The sequence below is a fragment of the Panthera tigris genome, chromosome A2, assembly GCF_018350195.1.
Source record: "Panthera tigris isolate Pti1 chromosome A2, P.tigris_Pti1_mat1.1, whole genome shotgun sequence".
NCBI lineage: Eukaryota > Metazoa > Chordata > Mammalia > Carnivora > Felidae > Panthera > Panthera tigris.
The window spans coordinates 145,935,916-145,957,113 of record NC_056661.1 but is presented as its reverse complement, the minus strand read 5'-3'; the positions used below and the strand labels follow the sequence as shown (position 1 = coordinate 145,957,113).

General features: G+C 35.7%; 1 protein-coding gene across 2 annotated transcripts in view; it reads right to left on the bottom strand.

Moving 5' to 3' along the window:
- The window catches only part of MKLN1 (muskelin 1), a 214,106-nt gene that overhangs the window by 92,588 nt on the left and 100,320 nt on the right, over positions 1-21,198 (bottom strand). For both annotated transcript variants that reach the window (XM_007076283.3, XM_042972575.1), the window contains exons 4-6: positions 20,840-20,928; positions 12,945-13,054; positions 10,132-10,324 (exon numbers count right to left, since the gene is read on the bottom strand). In XM_007076283.3, the coding sequence (XP_007076345.1) occupies positions 10,132-10,324; positions 12,945-13,054; positions 20,840-20,928 (392 nt within the window). The remainder of the gene's footprint in view (positions 1-10,131; positions 10,325-12,944; positions 13,055-20,839; positions 20,929-21,198) is intronic.

Sequence of the window (21,198 nt, the reverse complement as noted above, 5' to 3'; positions counted from 1 at the left end):
TGAACAGGAATTACAGGAAGAAGCAACATTTTGGATAGCAATCAGGGGGAAAAAAGGAGAGATTTTATACGATGGGCACTGCTGAGAAGAAACAGTATCTGAAAGGAAAAGTATCATAAGGAAAAATCTTGCTATCCTGGAACACAGCCATATCTCCTGACCCACAGGAATTTCCCTAAAATAGTGAGGAAAAACTCACCTCATTTAAAGATTAGTACTACTCAGAAATAATCAACTCAAGTTTCATATAAAGATATAAAAAGGAAAAGGAAGAAAGAAACTTTTTAAAGTGGCAAATGAATCTGATTCAACAGGAAGATGTAGATAAAAACAACCAAATACCTCTCTATGGATGTAAAAAAGTTAAGCAACAACCCTCTCTATAAAACATTAAGAGATGTAAACAGTTGAAAAAGACACAGTGAAACAATAAAAGGAAATAAAACATGAATTGTCAGAGTTGAAGGTAAAGAGGAAGAAAAAAAAATATCACATAAATGAAGGCCAAAGTGCAAGGAGAGAAAACCCCACTTATAGTCATAGAAAGGAGATCAAGAATTTAGAGAAATTTGAAAAGTTCAAAGTAAATGTGCATTTAAAAAGGATAAATGAGAAAATGAAAGAAATGAATGACAAAGGCAACATATATTTGACTAAAAGAAAACCAAAATACACAATAGTTAACAGGGCTGCCACACTGGCGTTGCCCTTTTAACGTAACTACAAAAATAGTCTACCTGGGTGGCTCAGTCGGTTGAGGGTCCGACTTCGGCTCAGGTCTGATTTCATGGTGTCTGAGTTCAAGCCCTGCACTGGGCTCTGTGCTGACAGCTCAGAGCCTGAAGCCTGCTTCAGATTCTGTGTCTCCCTCTCTCTCTCTGCCCCTCCCCCGCTCACACTCACTCTCTCTCTCTCTCTCTCTCAAAAATAAACATTAAAAAAATTAAAAAGAATAAAATAAAATCATCTAAAACAAAAATAAAATATTTAAACAGCCATAAGGAAAAAGAGTACATTCCAAGGAGCAACAGTTGAGAATTACAGTACACTCTCGATAGGAAAAATGGAAGCTAGTTAACTGTGGACTGATATCCAAAATGTATTTGAAGAAAATAACCCTCAGGGTGCATGGGTGTCTCAGGAGGTTTAGCGTCCAACTCTGGATTTTGGCCCAGGTCATGATCTCAGTTTGTGAGATCAAGCTCCACATTGGTCTGTGCGCTGACAACGAGGGGCCTGCTTGGGATTCTCTCTCTCTCTGACCCTCCCTCACTCTCTCTCTCAAAATAAATAAATAAATAAATAAAAATTTAAAGATATTAAAATTTAAAAAAGAAAAAAAATACTGTCAACCTAGAATTCCATATTCAGCAAAAATATCCTTTAAGAAAAGAAATAAAATTTTCAAGCAAAGAAAAACCAAGAGAGTTCACCTACATTAGAAGAAATTCCAAAGGATATGCTTAAGGCAGAAGAAAACTGATCCTAGATATAAGGTCAAAGATGCAAACATCAACAAAGAACAAAAAAACTAGTAAATATTTAGGAAAACTTAATGAACACTGGCTGAAAATTGAGTTTTATAGAGTCTTTTAATATGGTATCAAAATAATGGACAACAATAGCATATGAACTGGAAGGTGAATAGATGAGAGTTGAAAATCCACTAAGTTCTAGTACAGGAAAAGGGTAAAGGTACCGATGAATTCTGTTAAATATGTGTACTTGGTATAATTTCTAGACTAATCATATAGTCTAGATAAACAGAGTATGCTGCTTCCAAACAAACATAAGAAAAAAATGGGGCACTTGGGTGACTCGGTTGGGCATCCGACTCTTGATTTTGGCTCAGGTCATGGTCGCACAGTTCCTGGGCTGCAGTCCCATGTCAGGCTCTGCACTGTCAGCATGGAGCCTACTTGGAGTTCTCTCTCCCTCTCTCTGTGCCCCTACCCCACTTGTGTGTACGCTCTCTCTCTCAAAATAAATAAATAAACTTAAAAAAATAAAAACAAAAAGAAAAACAATGAAAAGATTAAAAGCAAAAGAAGAGACAACAACCAAAAAATGAAAGATACGGCAAAACATATACCGTAAAATGGTAAGATTAAACCTATATATTTACCAATAATTCAATCATACGAAGTAAATAAATGCTCAAATCAAAAGAAGGCAGATTTTTTTTTTAAATCAAACTAAATCCTTCTTTTAACGTTTTTTTTTTTTTTTTTTTTTTTTTTTTTGGCACAGAGAGAGACAGAGCATGAACGGGGGAGGGGCAGAGAGAGAGGGAGACACAGAATCGGAAACAGGCTCCAGGCTCTGAGCCATCAGCCCAGAGCCTGACGCGGGGCTCGAACTCACGGACCGCGAGATCGTGACCTGGCTGAAGTCGGACGCTCAGCCGACTGCGCCACCCAGGCGCCCCTTTCTTTTAAAAAAAGAATACAGACGGGCACCTGGGTGGCTCGTAGCATCTGACTTCAGCTCACATCATGATCTCATGGTATGTGAGTTTCAGCTCTGCATCGGGCTCTGTGCTGACAGCTCAGAGCCTGGAGCCTGCTTCAGATTCTGTCTCCCTCTCTCTCTGCCCCTCCCCTGCTCATGCGTGAGCATCCCTCTCTCTCTCAAATATAAATAAACATTAAAAATAAAAATAAAAAATAACAAAAGGATATATAACGGTTGAAAATAAAAGGTAAAAATAGATGTTATGCAAACACCAAATGAAAAGCTTAATGTAAGCTTAATGTAATTTATACCTTTTCAAGCAAAAACACCACTAGAGATAAAAACATATTTCATAATGATAAAAGATTTAATTCAAAATTAAAGAATTTAATATGTATATATACCTAGAAACATGGCTTTCAAAATCTATAAAGCAAAATTTGACAGAACTATAAGAGACAGGCAATTCTAAAATCACACTGGAAAGTTTAATATTTTTCTTAGTAACTGAGAGAATCAGATAAAATCACTCTCAGTAAAGAAAATTTATGAAACATGGTTAGCAAACTGGACCAATTGGGCATATATAGAAAATTACCTTAACAAATAAAGAATTCATTTTCTGCCCAAGTATGTATGATATGTTTGTAGAAATTAAACAGACTGGACCATAGTAAGTCTTATCAAATTTCAAAGAACTAGAATCCTATAAATACATACTGTATTTATAAATAAATTTATAAATAAATAAGTTTATAAATAAATCCTATAAATACAATACATGCATTCATGCCAGAAATCAGTTACAACAATAAAAAAAATCATAACATATTTGGAAATTAAAAACAAAACTACATTTCTATCTAACTATGGCTCACAAAAGAGCCATATTATTTCATAATGAAATTACTGAACTGGACAAAAATGAAAATACTTCATAGCACAACTAAAAAATAAGTAGAGGGGGATTTATATCCTTAAATTCATACATGGGAAAATAACAAAGTCTGGAAATTAATATGCCAAGCATGCATCTCAGTAAGTTATAAAAAGACAGCAAATTAATGCCAAAGAGAGAAAGAAGACACATTAAACATAGAGCATCAGTTGAAGATATTAGAAGTAATGGAAAGAATCAACAAACCAGAAATTGGTTTCCTCAAAAGACCAGTATATACTTGATAAGCTTCTGGTGACAGTAAGAGTGATGGGGGGAAAAAAAGAATTCATAAATGAGAAACAGAAAGAATGAAAAGAGACATTTCAAGAAGTCCTGAAAACATTAAACAAGGGGATATCATGTATATTTTCATGCCGACAAGTTTGAAATTTTAAGTGAAACTGACAAATTCCTAGAAAAAGATATCTTGTTAAACGCTCAACCAACCAAACAACCCTGGACAGTCCTACATTTAAAGAAGTTGAATTGATAGACAAAAGTATTTCCTCCAAGCAATTTCGAAGCACAGAGAGCATTATGACAAGTTCTACCAAGCACATGAGAAAGAATTCAAATCTTACACATACTCAGATTACAGGAAGAAAAGTTTAGCTCAACCTTTTCTGTGAGATCAGTGTAACAATGATGCTAAACCTGAAGAGAAAGGTAAAAATTACAAGGCCAATCTTACTAATGAAAATAGTTGGAAGAATTCTAACAAAACATTAGTCCATCTATGTCCAAAATAGACCAAAAATTATGTAAGGAAGATAGGCTTATCTGAGAAATGAGAAGTTAAATATATCTGAGGTTTAACATTAGAAAATCAATCACTGTGATTTCACATATTAATAGCATTTAGGAGGAAAAAATCGTATCACAAAAGATAGCGAAAAAGTGGTAAAATTCAATACCCATTAATAACATAAACTCTTAGCAATCTAGGAATCTAATACAGAAGCTCCAAAACCCCAGATCAAGTAAGATACTTTGCAATGAAATGCTGAAAACATTTCTTTTGAGATAGGGATATCCACTATCATTATGTCATCTCACCCTTGTACTAGATATCCTGACCAAAAGATTAAGCACAAGAGAACAAAATAAGGCATAAGGAGGGTTGGAAAGAAAAGTGTGCCATTATGCATACGTATTTTAAACTGAACAGGAGTGAAAACACAACAAAGCAGAACTTGTGATATACAGCTAGCAGTGTTTATGTCACTGTCCGGATCCCAAGACCCACCAGCTCGTACTTACGAGCATTTGTCTTGTCTTTCCTTAAGCTCCTCTTTCTGGTTTAGCTCTTAACTCAGGCAAATGAAACCTGAAACCACTCATGAGGTGATGGCGAGGGCCCTGACAAGACCCCACAGGCTCAGACCACCCAGATCTTTTCAGCTAAACTCCCAACTCCCGTGCAGAAGGACCATGGGGTGACCTCTGGAATGACTCACAACAACCTTTACCTCATTATAATACTAAAACCTCTGCCCAAAGAGGAGACTCGGCTTCATTTACATGACATACAATCTATGTGTAGGCACGTTTCCTTAAGGCACATGGTGACCTTATGCCCTTCTCTACAAGAGATCACAAGGCTTCCCAATCTAAATATTCATCCTAACCCTAAACAAAAGGAACCCATTTATCCCCTCTTTGGGAGTCACAGTTTTGGAAGCCATCCCCTGTGATCTCCTTCTATGCTACAGTTTTCTTTGTGCAACAACTCAACCTGGGAAAGTATCTGACTCACCAGGGAGCAAACTACATTTAAAAGAAAATTCTTTAACACTAAATGCTTGTATTAGTAAAGAAGGATCTCAAATTAATGGCCTCGGGTTTCATTTGTAAGAAATTAGAAAAAGAGCAAATTAAAACTACACTATGCAGAAAAAAAGGGAAATAATAAAGGTAGAAATCAATGAAACAGGACACACACACACACACACACACACACACACACACACACACACACACACACGGGTGAGAGGAGAGGTAACAAAGAAACCAAAAGCTGTTTTCTTAAAATGAAACTAATAGATGTCTAGCCAGACTGCTGAGACAAAAAAAAGACAAATACAAAAGACAAAAATTACCACTATAAAAAATAAGACATAAAGGTGCCATAAAGGCATAAACAACATTATGCCAATAAATGCACTAATTTAGATGAAATGGGCATGTCCTTTAAAAGGTACAAACCACTGGGGCACCTGGGTGGCTCAGTCAGTTAAGCGTCCAACTCTTGGTTTTAGCTCAGGTCATGATCTCGCGATTTGTGGGATGGAGTCCCGCGTCGTGCTCTGCACTGACAGCTCAGACCCTGCTTGGGATTCTCTCTCTCCCTCTCTCTCTCTACCCCTCCCCTCCTCATGAGCTTTCTCTCTCTCAAAATAAATAACTTTAAAAAAAGACACAAACTACCCATGCTCACTCAGGATACATAGAATATGAACAGCCCTATAGCCATTAACAATACTAGATCTGTAGTTAAAAACCCTGCCACAGGGGCGCCTGGGTGGCTCAGTCGGTTGAGCGACTTCAGCTCGGGTCATGATCTCACAGTCTTTGAGTTCGAGCCCCGCGTCGGGCTCTGTGCTGACAGCTCAGAGCCCGGGGCCTGTTTCAGATTCTGTGTCTCCCTCTCTCTCTGACCCTCCCCCATTCATGCTCTGTCTCTGTCTCAAAAATAAATAAACGTTAAAAAAAAAAAAAAAAAAAAAAAACAACCCTGCCACAAAGGCTAGAAACTCCAACAAGCCTAGAGATCTCACTTAAAAAAAATGCTGTCAGGGAAACAGGCCAGCCACATAATTAACCACCACGGGGTGAGAAGAAACAGATAAAAGAGGAGAAAGAAAAGGGAGAAGAGGAGGGAAAGTGGGAAGACAATAAAGACCTCCAGCTGAAACTTTTGGACCCTTTTATTAAACTTGATTTTACTAAACTTTACTAAACTTTATCACTCCCTTACCTCACAAAAGCAAACTTTAATTTCAAGAGGAAATAAGATAAACACTGCAAAGTGATGAGTTCCTGTTCCTAGGTGATTACTTTTGCCCATAATCACTGGACTCTACCTTCTCCCCAGACATTGTCAACAAAAAAGTAGCATTAATTGGTTCAGGAATCACCTGTCACGAAATTAAATGTAAATGCAGGGATGTTTCTTTCTCTTTTTAATATGAAATTTATTGTCAAATTGGTTTCCATACAACACCCAGTGCTCATCCCAACAGGTGCCCTCAATACCCATCACCCACCCTCCCCTCCCTCCCACCCCCCATCAACCCTCAGTTTGTTCTCAGTTTTTAAGAGTCTCTTATGTTTTGGCTCCCTCCCTCTCTAACCTCTTTTTTTTTTTCCCCCTTCCCCTCCTCCATGGTCTTCTGTTAAATGCAGGGATGTTTCTAACAACTAGGAAGCCTATTAGACACTTTCTTAAAATACCATACTTGAAGAACATGTTAATATATACAAAAAATCATTTTTTGTTTCATCCATTATAAGATGCTTCATAGAAAATGCTTTTCATTCTCTCAACTTTCCTATTTAGCAAACAGGAACTTCTTGCCCTTCTCTATGTTTTTAGTGGAACACAAGCCAAAAAACTCTTCAGTGTTTACTTCCTTATTTGTCCAACAAATCATCATCAGTGAAGTCAGCAGCAACTGAACAACCCTGAAAGGAATGTTTATTAACTAAATACTGTTCCAAGCCAGTTGAGGAATACAAAAAACATGACTTAGCTCTAAGTCTCAAGAACAGAGTTACGACCAATGTTCCCTAAACTCGGGTCCTTCCTAGAGCCAATAAGTCTCTGTAGTATCAGAGTTTCACATAGTTTTAACAGTTTCTCTTATAGGAGTATATTTATAAAGACACAGTTTTTATTTAGTTTTTTAAATTTATTGTTTATTTTGAGAGCGAGCGAGCACATGAGCAGGGGAGGGGCAGAGAGAGGGTAGGGAGGAGAGAGAATCTCAAGCAGGTTCTGAGCTGTCAGTGCCTGACTCAGGGCTCCATCTCAGGAACCATGATTATGACCTAAACCAAAACCAAGAGTTGGATGCTTAAGTGACTGGCCACTCAGGTGTCTCCTAAAGACACAGTTTTTAAATATAACTGTTTCTAGCCTAGTCATAGCATAAAGTTGCCAGTTGCTTTTGCTGTCATTGTTATTTACCTTAATAAAATACTACATGCCTTAAAGATCTGAAACAAAAGTAACAAACCATGAAAGCACGTATGACTTCCTCATTCTCAGAAATGGCATACATAGGAGGGCCTGGGTGGCTCAGTTAGTTAACCTTCTGACTCTTGATTTAGACTCAGGTCATAATCTCACGTGTTTGTGAGATCAAGCCCAGATTGAGCTCAGCATCGGGCTCATGGAGCCTGCTTGGGATTCTTTCCCTCCCTCTGTCTCTGCCCCTCCCCTGCTCATGTGTGCACGTGCTTTAACGCATGCTCTTTCTCTCCCTCTCTGAAAATAAATAAAGATTAAAAAAAAAATGGCATACATACATTTATACTTTCACTGGTGGCATTTGAATGGTTTGGGAAGAGATTAATAATCATACATATTCTATTTGTTTATATTCCAATGTTTATTTTATTACCAATATGGGAAAAATTTTTTTCTTCCCAATCTGCTCCCTAGTTCCTTTCCCCCTTCTACCTCACTCCAAACAGTAATCATTTATTTGCAAGAATCATTACCAAATAAATATAAATAAGCCCTAACAATGTATAAAGCTAAGAGACAAGTTGATTATTACAAAGCAATGAAGCCAGAAGCAATTCATTTTAAGTTAATTTAAAATTTATAAACTCAAAGTAGGCTGTACTGGTTCCATTTTCTTCAGTTGTAAAATAGTCAACCTATCTGATAAATGAGCATCTAATAACAAATGGTAACAGCAATAAGATTAAACTATATGAAAGCACAGAACTGAGAAAGTCTATTTTTCTTTCTCCCTATTAAAAAAATCACCAAATTTCATTCCACAAGTTTTATACTGAATACTGAGCTGTTTTTACTCACAGTGCTTCTGATACCAAACGTATGGGGGTTTTTTTTCACACCAACCATTTCTCCAATTTTCTGACACCAAATAGGATGTATCCAACATTTCAATTCTGACACTATCTGCCTGAAGTTACCAACAGGTCCCCATAAGTGAAAGGGCTCAGTCCCACAAGCCTACCCCACTTCAGATGCCAACTGCAAGTCCCAGGCCACCTGTACTTCTGATTTACTGTGTACGAATCTGGGGTTCCCACAACCCCCTTCAGGACTGATAATAAAACCAGAGAGAGAGAGAGAGAGAGAGAGAGAGAGAGAGAGAGAGAGAGAGAGAGAGAGAGAGAGAGAGAGAGTGTGTGTGTGTGTGTGTGTGTGTGTGAGTGAGTGTTTTCCATGTGCTCTTCAGGCACTTCAATGTTTAAGGCTTTTCTTTTTTTTTGGGGGGGGGGTGGATAGGCTCCACCACCTAGGCATGACTAATTAAAACATCAGCCACTGGTGACTGAACTCAGTCTTTGACCCCTCTCCCCTCCCCAGAGTTCAGGGTGGCGCTGAAAGTTCTAGCCCTCTGCACACGTGGTTTGTGTTTCTAGAAATCTGAATCTATCTAGGGACCCCAGCCACCTGTCATTTCAATATCTAAGACACTCTTATCCCTCCACCAAATTCCAATAGTTTTAGGAGACAAAGACCAAATGTTTATTTGTTTTTTGTTATACCATAAGCACGTATTCTGCTCTTTGTCACTGTGAAAGTTAGTGGGAGATTTTTTAAAAGAATGCCATTCTATAACAGAGATCCTTTTTTAAAATAACAAAACAGGGTTGCCAGGGTGGCTCAGTGGGTTGAGTGTCCGACTCTTGATTTTGTCTCAGGTCATGATCTCTTAAGGGTCATGGGATCAAACCCTGTGACAGGCTTGGTGCTGAGCATGGAGCCTGCTTAAAAAATATTTTCTCTCACTCACTCTCTCTCCCCCTCCCTCCCTCCTTCCCTCCCTCTCTCTCACACACTCTTGCTAAAAATAAAAAAAATAAAAGAAAAATAAAAGAAAATAACAAAACATAAGACTTTAAATATTCAAATAGGTGCCATCATCCAAAACAATTACCTCTGGAGAGTATATCGTGTTCTGATATTCACATTTCTTTCAAAACCAGATTACAAACCACCCAAGAAAATCAGCAAATATGCAGCATCCATACCACACAGATATTTCCAATACAAATCTCCTAATTCATTATAGCTTTCAACTAATAATGTTTTTTTGGCATATCCAACTATCCATTATGCCAAATTATGTCATTAAAATTGGTAATTGTATATCAACAAAAATACATAAAGGAATAAATAGGCCTCTAACATAGAAGGTAGCATTTAAAGCATTTTTTTAAACATTGTTTAGTGCTAGTCAATGTTAGCATTCAGAAATGCATCCTTCCATGGTTTCCTAAGATGGCAACTTAGATTTAGATATGTGAGTTCAAATATGTTTCTTTTTTGTTTTTCAAGTCTCATTATGAACCTATTTTTATATAAAAGAAGCACATAATTCAACAAGCTAACAATCTTTACAGAATGAAAAGACAGGGAAAAAAGTAAACTAATAATTGGCATAAGCTTATATTCTTTTCAAAAAACTGTTTCTTGTATATAGTTGAAGTCACTCTAATAACCAAACTAAGTTTACACGTCTATAACATACCATTTACAGCTTTTTCAATCAATTCTTCACAAGCATCAAAATCACCCTTCAACACCAGTTTATCATGTAGATCTGTTAACATGGGATGTTCCAGGGCAATCCTGGTTTTTTTTTGCAGCGATTCAAAGGCCTCTGTATAGTTGTGTTGTCTAAAGTGTTTTAGGCAAAGGCGAATGGCTTCCTGTTCACGGTACTACTGGAACACAAGAGAAAGTATGAAAAGAAGAGATTTGCTTAGTTATTACTGTAGGCAATAACAAGTGACAACAAACCTAAAGTGAGTGTTTACTATGTGCTAAGCACTGTACTAACACTCTTCATTAGTATCATTATCATTCCCACTTTGAAATGGCAAAATTAAAGCTTAGTCAATTGTAATCGCTTGCCAAAAGTCACAAAGTATATAGCAGAAAGATATGAAAAAGATAAATATATACAAATATACCCACAGGTATGTATTGCATGAAGTTGAAAGATATAAAAAGATGAAACCAAACCTTGAGCCTGAACTTTTAAGAAAAGAAGCAGAAAAACTGTTTATCAAAGACCACTGAAGACTACCAAGATTATAACGTCTATAGCTTTTACTAATCAGATTGCAATGGTGGTACTGAAAGCACAGAAACCATTACACGATACACAGAAGTCATCACGCTTTTTGTTCTTGGTTCTTAGTAATAAGTTATTACTTGAAAAGCAAATATTATCCAATGTTTATATATTTCAAAATTCACAAACAGGTTTTATGCCTCAAAATGTTCAGAAAGAGATTACTTAAATTTTATAATTTTTTCCAAGCCTAGCTACCTTATCTATTAAATAGCTATAAAGTAAACATCTCAATTAACTAGAATCCAAAAAGAATGTTGAGCTTATTAACTCTCTAATAGGATGAATGCCAAAAATACAAGCTCAGATTTTTTTGAAAAAGTAACTTCAAGAATACTTTATGAAATTTCCACAAATTTCCTAAGTTAACAAAATTAATGACAAAAAAGCAATGCATGATGACCAAACAAAAATATGATTTTCTTATAAGCATTATTCTTTAATAAGGCAAAAAATACTACTACCTTTTAGAAGATTTATAAGACTTGAAACACAAATAAGCTTATAGTTGGCTGATTTTTTTATTAATAAAATGTCAAAATATCTTTCCTTAAGTATTACAGTTAACCATGATTTTCCTTTCAAATAACAAAAGATTATTTATCCAACCTAACTTTACATTATTAATTTATTACCCTTGGCCTCTAAATAAAGATTTATCATGACTATCAAGAAACATACTAAACAGTGATAACTTTCAATCATGTTGCCTTTAGGAATGTGAGTCATATCCACATTTTAAGTTTTCTATCAAGTTGTATACAGATACATAGAAGGAGAAAATTTATGAAATAATAGAATTTTAATGCTTTAAGAAAAACACTAAAACTCAAAGAGGATGAAGAGTTATCTAATTTCTAAAGGTTCATAATAAATGCAGAGAACTTGAAAAGTGAACGAGGCTGAACAATTTTATGCTCTCAAATATAATCTCTCCACAAGGCTGGGGGTGAACAGGTGAAATGTGCAACTTCCTACAATATCAAGAGATTTGTGATTTGTGTGAGTATGTTAAAGAAAACACACACACACACACACACACACACACACACACACACCATAGGCTAAAGGGAAAATTTTATTCAGTAACAGAGAAATTTAACCATTATTTTTTAAAAGAACCAACAGAATTTAGAAGATGTTACATATGTACTATTATGTGTATAACACTGTAAAGGTGATTTTTAATATTTAAAAATATTGTCTCTACCTTGAACGAACTTACAGTATTACAGGGAATCCAAGAATATAGGAAAAATACAGAAAATACTAAAAGTCGGCATCAATTTTAAGTTGAATATAATCAAATGCCAAAAATAAATTAGTCAAAGACTTCCTCAATTAAACTAACCAGAAAAAAGCTGAAATTCTACACTAAAAACCTAAGAATCTACATTGCTTCCCAACCTTCTAGGAGTAGATCAGTTCACCCCTACTTGAAAATAAAAATAACAGGAAGTGGTGATTGGACTAAAATTTTACTATCTTCTTGACAAGAGAGCCCCGCCCCCCAAAAAGTCATGAGTCGAATAAATATACATCAAAAACAAAAAACAAAGTATAAAGGGTATGCAAAAAACCCAGAAGATCTATTCCTCAATAATTTAAACTCACATTTTTCAGACTGCATCTCTTGTATAAAATAGTCAATGAATACAACTGTTAAATATAATTCTTATACTTCCTATAAGCACAAGATCATAATATTTATAAAAACTATTTCAAATTCTTTAAAAGAAAATATGCCTATTTTATTCAACAAATACAATGGAGTAATGTATTCTAAAACCAATATAGAATCAAAGCTAGTCCACTAAAAACTGTGTTTAAATATTTCTATCAATATAGGCTGAAAACAAAATTCAGGGTCAGACAGGTAGTAATATAATGCCAGACCATCTGAGTTTATATGCTGGCTTGGGCACTATACAATTGTGTGGACTTGGGTAAGATACTAAACTCTCGGTGCTCTGTTTCATCATCTATAAAATAGGGATGATAATTGTACCTATCTCACAGAGTGGTAATGATTAAATACATCATAAAGATTTCTTAGCAGCTGGCAGAATGTAAATAATAAATGTTAGTTAATTAAGCATAACAGTTATTATTATTCTCAATAGCAATGAAGACAAAAGACTGACACATGTCTCCCTTTATAGGAATCAGAAACATAAAATCAGGATTTTAAAGCACAGTCCTACCTTGCTATACCAGTTGAGACAGGGCTGTACTACATCAGGATCATCAATGCCACTAAGTTCAACATACCAGATGCTAAAGTTAAAGCTGGGTCCCCAGGATAAGAGTGGAACTTTGTGAAGATAAAAAAGAAAGAAAAAGAAAAAAAAAATTAACATAGTTCAAATAAAACTTTAACAAAGTAAAATCACTATTTGAGCCTATTAAAATTCATTCAGCAAATTTTCGGAACATTTTCTAGAAGCCTAACACTGTATTATTAGGTGCTGGGGCTACAGTAAAAAAAATTAAAACAAAAATAAAAATAAAGAAAATATGAATCATGCCATCTAGAGGATTCTTTGACTATAAGAACACTATAAAATAAGTTTAAAGTGCTCATTTATTTACCCCTCTAAAAACAGGACAAGGCTAGATGACTAAGTAGGCAAATTTTATCAAACCCACAATAAACAAATAATTACTATATAAATTAAACTATATCAACACACAAAAAGAGATCAAAAGTTCAATTACTTAACAAGTGGCATAACCCTGAAAACAAAACCAGAAGAAAAAGAACTTAAGGCTAATCTCAGCTAACTATATATTCAAGAATTTTTAAAAGTTGCAGAAACATTCTACCAGGTTTTCACTGTAACCAAATGGGAGTTCACTGCAGGAATGGAAGGATGGTTTAACAACAGAAGCTATATTAATAATTCACAATGTTAACAAAGTAAAAGAGAAATGTGTTTGATAACTTCAAATAGTGCTGAGTAAATTAATAATATTCATTTCCTATTCATTAAAAAAACCCTTTTAATATATAAGAAATAGAAGGCAAAATAAAACTACCTAAGCTAGGTTTTTTTTTTAATATCAAAGGCCTCAAAAACTGAACTTAACGGAGAAACATTACATGTTGCCACTCAAGTCAGGAATCAGACAAAGCCCAATTATCTCTATTATGCAACACTATGTGGGAGATCTTATCAAATGTGGTGAGAAAAAAATGCAAATTAAAAAATATTAACACTTGAGGAATACTAACACCTATCTTCTTAAATAATTCAAGAGATTCAACAGGAAAACTTAAGTTTGTATGCAAGGTAAACATGAAAATCAGTTTTCCCTCTACTTATAATAACCAACTAGAAAATATAATGAAAAAGTCCTATTTAAAATGGCCAAAAGAACTTACAATATCTCAGAAGAAAGTTTAAAATATGCAAGATCTATTTAAGAAAATACAGAGTTTTACTTAAGAAATGAAAAAACGAAATGACATACTACGTTCCTAAATGGAAAAACTCAATGTTGTAAACATCTCAGTTCCCCTCAATTATAAATTTAATGTAATCTCAATCAAAGTCTCAATGGTACATATCCATTTTATTCTTTAAAGATTATAAATAATTTCTGCGTGGGGCTCGAACTCACACCCCCAAGAGTCGCATGCTCCACTGACTGAGCCAGCCAGACATCCAATATTCATTTATCTCTTGTCATGTAATTGAACAAATTGGTTTTTAAAAAATGAGTAACACAAGAATATCGAAAAGAAAGTAAACATTCTAAAAATACATAGTAATTATAAGTTTGATATTAGTGGGGGAAAAGGAAGATAAATTACTGAAGCAGAAAAGTATATCCAAAAATCTCAAGATTCAGAGGAATTTACCTACCATAGGATGAAGGTAACATTTCACTTCAGTAATGACAGAACAAAGTAAAGGTTTTAAACATATGATCCACTGTCTCTTGGGGACCACTGCAACCTTTTCAGGATGTACCAAGTGGTCAAAACCATTGTTTATAATAAGACTAAGATTTTATCATTATTTATGATTACATTTTTAACTGTACTGACATTTGCACTCTTGGTGAAAAGACAATGGTGAGTATAACTTCCGACACATCAGCAGTGCCATGAAAAGCAGTAGCATGAAAATGTGTTAGTATTCTTGATCCAGTAGAGACTGCACTGTATTCCTCACCATCATATACTTGCAGTTAAAAAAAGTAAAATACAGGGGCACCAAGGTGGCTCAGGAGCTAAGGTATACTAACTACATCGGTTAAGTGCTCGACTTCAGCTCAGGTCATGATCTCACAGTCCATGGGTTCGAGCCCCACATTTGGCTTTGTGCTGATAGCTCAGAGCCTGGAGCCTGCTTTGGATTCTGTGTCTCCCTCTCTCTCTTCCCCTTCTCTGCTTGTGCTCCCTCTCTCTCAAAAATAAACATTAAAAAATGTTTAAAAAGAAAAGCATGGGGGAGGGGCAGCCTGGGTGGCTCAGTCAGTTAAGTGTCTGACTTTGGCTCAGGTCATGATCTCACGTTCGTGGGTTTGAGCCCTGTGTCGGGCTCTGTGCTGAACGTTTGCTCAGAGCCTGGAGCCTGCTTTGGATTCTGTGTCTCCTTCGCTCTCTGCCCCTCCACCGCTTGCACTCTGTCTCACTGTCTCTCAAAAACAAGTAAATGCAATAAAAAAATTTTTTAAAGGAAAGAAAAGTACAGGGTCACCTGGGTGGCTCAGGCTCAGTCGGCTGAGCATCCGACTCTTGATTTTGTCTCAGGTCATGATCCCAGGGTTGTGAGATCAAGCCCCGCACTGGACTCCATGCTGAGTGTGGAGCCTGCTTAAGATTCTCTCTCCCTTTGCCCCTCTTCCCTGCTCACTCTCTCTCCCTCCCTCTTTATTTTTTAAAATAAAACAATTTTTAAAGGACAATTCATTTAAGAATGTCTTTGATGACACAATAAAAATTTTTAATAAATTCCTAACATTAAGGACAAATCTTTTTAATATTCTGTGTGACAAAATGGCAAGTACACATAAAGCACTTCCACTGTATACCAAAGCATGGCGGTTACCTCAAACAAAAGAACCCGTACAGCTGTTTGAGTTATGAGCTATAATTGTCATTTGTCCCCACCACCACCACCAATACGATACAATTTCCTCTTAAAAGAAAAAGTTATAGGCAATCTATGATTATTGAGTTTGGGGTATATGCCAGATATTTATCAATCATTTCAAAGAAAACAACTGACAATATTTGTTGCCAAGGATAAAGTTCAAGCTTTCAAGGAAAAATGAGAATTTCAGAAAATTGGTATCTAAGGTTGTGGATTTAACTACTTTCAGGCAATTTCTGATGAGACTGATGGTGATATATTAACGACCATGATTTTTTTAATATTACAGAATGAAATGTTTCCACATTTGGGAGATCTGCATAACTCAGTAAACTGTATTTCTAAATGAACAATGAATGATGTTACAAAACCATGCATGGATAAAAGACTAACTCAAAGTGTAAGATAAGCCAATGGGTTTTAATGTAACACTAATATGGTTCAGAATGAATAATGTAACTATTCAGAAACTAACACTTGTCAAGTTTTAAGTATCAAAACAGAATAGCCATCATATTTGACATCAAACCTATTGATTTCCAAGTCCACTGCTCTCTTTTAGCACATCATGCTCAATGAGGAGCTACGTCAGATGACTTCCTATCTGTGTGAGTGAAGACACACAAAGGCAGTAGCCACCAGTTATTAGGATATATGACTGACTATTAGGATGTTTAATATGGCTTTCAGTTTACGTGTGCAAATGACAAAAATGTCAAAAAGTTTTATACCACTGAATACTAAATTATCATCATTGTTTTGGTGTTCATTCCTTTATGTAGCAGTACCATTTAAAAAGTAAAAAGTTTATCTATTACATCACAGCAATAACCATTAAGTAGAAGGAGTCAAAATAAAATAGGATTCTAAACCCAAGGTCAAAAGAACATATAGTCTCTAAGTATAACCAGACATTAGTTAGTAATTTGAAGTTCCAGGTCCAAGTTCAATAAGATTAGGAGGAAAAAAAATATCTTAATATATCTTACTCAAGTCCCAATAAAATGTTCACTTTATTAAAGACCTTTTAGCAATTGTGTTTTAGTGAGATTTTGTCTATATACTGGATGACCCAACAGAAATATTTCTAGACTAATATTAGTTACAATGCTTAAAACCTTTCAAAGAACAGGAAAATCATATATTAAAGATGAATGAAGAGTATAATTTTTTAACAAATTGAAGGGATCTATACAGAATAAGCAGAGTAATGTACACTCATTTCAAATTTTACAAATGATTTTTATAGCATTAATAATTCTAATAATACATAATAGACATACTACACATTATATTTCTGAAATCTAGGGGCGCTTGGGTGGCTCGGTTGAGCGTCCAACTTCAGGTCATGATCTTGCAATCTATGGGTTCGAGCCCCATGTTGGGCTCTGTGTTGACAGCTCAGAGCCTGAAGCCTGCTTCGGATTCTGTGTCTCCCTCTCTGCCCTTCCCCTGCTCGCGCGCTGTCTCCCTCTCCTCAAAAATAAATATTTTTTAAAAAGTTAAAAAAAAAAAGAAAAAGAAATCTAAATGTGATCTGCAGCTTGAAGCACATGTTCTTTGCTCCCCAATGAAAGATGCCTTTGCTCCCACCTCAAATAAAGATTAGAAACTGCTAACACACATCCTAAGGCTAAGAGTTTGCATCCTAGGGCTCAACCATCAGTTTTCCTCATGGCACAATCAGACACGGATATGATCAGGATCAGTGCTTCCCAACCTTCTTCATAATGACATGCACAGACAGTGATAATGTTTATGGCAAACAAGGATAAGAGCCTGCAGGCTCTTGTTACTCTAGGATCAAGGGGCGGGGGGGGGGGGGGGGGGGGGGGTGGGGGTGGTTCAACACCTCAGCACAATGAAATGCATCTGTGACACATTCAGTGTGCTTTAGCAGTATCCCTTAGGAAGCTCTTATCTAGATGGCTAAAACAGCTGTTAGAAGATGACAGTAATTTTAAAGTTCTGAAAGATCATCTTAAAAGTTCAAGACTAACCACTCTGAAATGCATCTATTCTCTTATAGAATTAATAAGTATACAAAACATCTAGCACAGTAACTGGCATGCAGTAAGTGCTCAATAAATGTCAGCTATTATTATTATAAGCTATTACTACTATATTGATTTTCCTCGTAATAGTACACTTTTTAAAATGTCACCTTTCCACATGCTTTCATAAAGGGCCACCATCAGGGCACTCATACCCGTCCCAGACTTAGTATTCATTCTAGACTTCTAAATACTTTTGAGGATCCAGAATGCAGGCCCAATCCAGCCAGAGCTGAAGCTTCTCCCTGAAGCCCCCACAACTATCCAGGCTGCAAAAATCCAAAAAATCCACAGAAATCCAAGTCATTCTAACAATTTATGCCAAGCAGGCAAACAAATATCTGCTAAATCACCACCAAGAGACAGCTACACATCACAAGTGCTTTTTCAGAATGACCTTTTAAGAAAACAGTTATAAACTAAAAATACTAACCTAATAGTTTCACATTTACCTTATTTTCAAACAAAACATATCAAGAGAATGTTGAAAAGACTAGAAAGCAAACACACAGCTGACCATTACTAACATCTTTTAATAGAAAAGAAATATGAAGTTATCTAAATATTAATATCCTAAATATCATGAGTTAGTAAGTGCCTATAATCACTTGAAAAGCTCAAGTTAACATTTGCCTGAAAACCATGAAACTAACCCAGGGTTAAGTAAAAGGCATCATTATACTCTGTAATTAAAGGCTGACAAAAAAGGCTGGAAAGAAGTCCAATTTCTTGTCTTCGGGCAGTTGAATGTCTAACTCATCCAGAAGAGACCTCTGTTCTACAAATTTTTAAGAAACTATGCAACTTCCCTAAATAGATATTTATTCACACTTCTTCTAATGACAAATACTAGAAGACTGAGAGCTATAGAAGCAGTAGCAGAACATATTTTCCTTAAATGTAAACCAAAGACTGTAGGTATCACGCAAAACAAGCACAAATAAAGCACATAAAAAAAAGAAATTTCATTTTGTATGACGAAGCAAAATAGAAGCTGAAGAAGTACTTTATAGGAAAATATAAGATATTTCACTACTTGTATATCTGAAACACGTAACTATCCAAGGGCTGTAGGAGCCAGCGGTCCACAAACTGAGGAAACCAGTACTTGGTTAAAAAAAAAAAAGAAAAAAGGACCAAGAGTTAAACACAGTAAAAAAATTTGCTTCTTCATAAGTTCTCACAGGAAAACAGGAAATAGGTTTTTATTTACAATTATTCATTATAATAACAGAAACTATAGTTATAAAAGAAAGTAGCACAGTGGATAGCCCAAATATCTTTTTTAATTAAAAAAAATTTTTTTAATGTTTATTATTTTTGAGAGAGAGAAAGCGCACACATGAGCAGGGAGGGGCAGAGAGAGAGAGAGAGAGAGAGAGAGAGAGAGAGAGAGACAGAATGTGAAGCAGGTTCCAGGCTCTAAGCTGCCAGCACAGAGCCCGATGAGGGGTTCAAACTCGTGAACTGCAAGATCATGACCTGAGCCAAAGTCAGACGCTTCACTGACTGAGCCACTCAGGGGCCCCTGGATAGCCCAAATATTCTAAGAACAGCTTTCCCTGTAGAGTAATCTTTATTAAGACCTTAATATATTCTTTTTGCCCAATAGAACTATTTGATTCAATGAAATGAACAGGCCACCTCTTGATAGGTTGGCAATGACAATGAGGTACACTACTTGTTCCAAAAGAGGAATTTTTCTCTCTCAAATCAAAACATGGGATTCTAGCTTTTATTACTATTATTCTCTGAAGGATCTAATTCACTCTAATTTTAAGATAATATTGTCATAGTTATGCAACATAGATACAAATTAAAATTGTCAAGTCCTCAACTTTTCTACCTTCTAAATAATAAATCCTAAAGAAAAGCAAAATAACCCTAAAATTAATAATTTTAAGGAAGCATTACAAATACTGTCTTAAGCTAAATAAATACATGCCTTAGGTAGTATTTTTTAAACATTACAATGCACCATATTAGTGGGCCATAAAATTAGTTTCATGAGGAAAAAAAAGACAAAAAAACAGAAGAGGAGGGGCACCTGGGTGTCTCAGTCAGTTAAGCGTTAACTCTTGGTTAACTTTTGGTTAACTCTTGGTTTTGGCTTAGGTCATAATCTCACGGCTCCTGACTTTGAGCCCCACATCAGGCTCTGTGCTGACAGTGCAGAGCCTGCTTGAGATTCTCTGTCTCCCTCTCCCTCTGCCCCTCCCCAACTCACACTGTCTCTTTCTTAAAATAAATAAATAAAGTTAAAAAAAAAAAAGCAGAATAGGAAATAGCCATAATATATTGCCTTAAGGGATTCATCAGTATTTAGTTTTAGAATATTATAGCTTTACAACTTGATGAATCCTCTATGAAACAATCAAAGCTGAAACAAGTCACTTATCTCATTAAACCTTTTTTCTTTTAAGTTTATTTATTTATTTTGAGGGGCGGGGGGAGGGACAGAGAGAGAATCCCAAGCAGGCTCCACAACGTCAGCACGGAGCCTGAAGGGGGGCTCAAGTCACAAACCCTGAGATCATGAACTGAGCCGAAATCAAGAGTTAGACGCTTAACCGACTGAGCCACCCAGGTGCCCCTCTCATTAAACCTTCTAAGAAAACTTTCAAATGAAAAAATATTTGGAAAAGGTCCCACTTGAAATAATTGTCATTTAGTTATAGATGTATAAAGTAAGGATCAGAAAACTTTTTCTGCAAAAGGCCAAGCAATAAACATTTTGTCTCTTGCAACTATTCAACTATGCCTTTGTTGCGCAAAAGCAAGATACAGACTTATATAACCAGTGAATAACAAGTGTGGCAGTGTTCTCAAAATGTTTTAAAAAACAGGAGTCCTGAAGGATTCAGCTCAGCCCACAGGCTGTAGTTTGCTGACTGATGGTATGAAGAATTTATTTCTATTTCAGAATGCTGAAAACCTTACCTATTTTAATGAAACGACAAGGGAACATCTGTTCATCAATTTTATGCTTCAAGGTGAATGTTTCTTTGTTATAATCATTCTTTAAGCCACTGTGAATAAAAATAAGGTTATCAAATCTGACTTTATAATTTAGTAAACACACTAAAACAAATTCAGATCTTAAGGTTAAACAAAATACATGACCAAGACAATGTAAAGTAGTAGTTGAACATGAGAATAAAACTTGTACATTCACATCAACTGCATTGTAACTGTGTTCTCTTATATAAAGGTTGATGAAAAATGTTCAGTGTTAATTAAAGGATGTGGCTACAGTGCAGGGAAATGTGTGATAGGACCTAGTATTCTTAGTGTGTAAC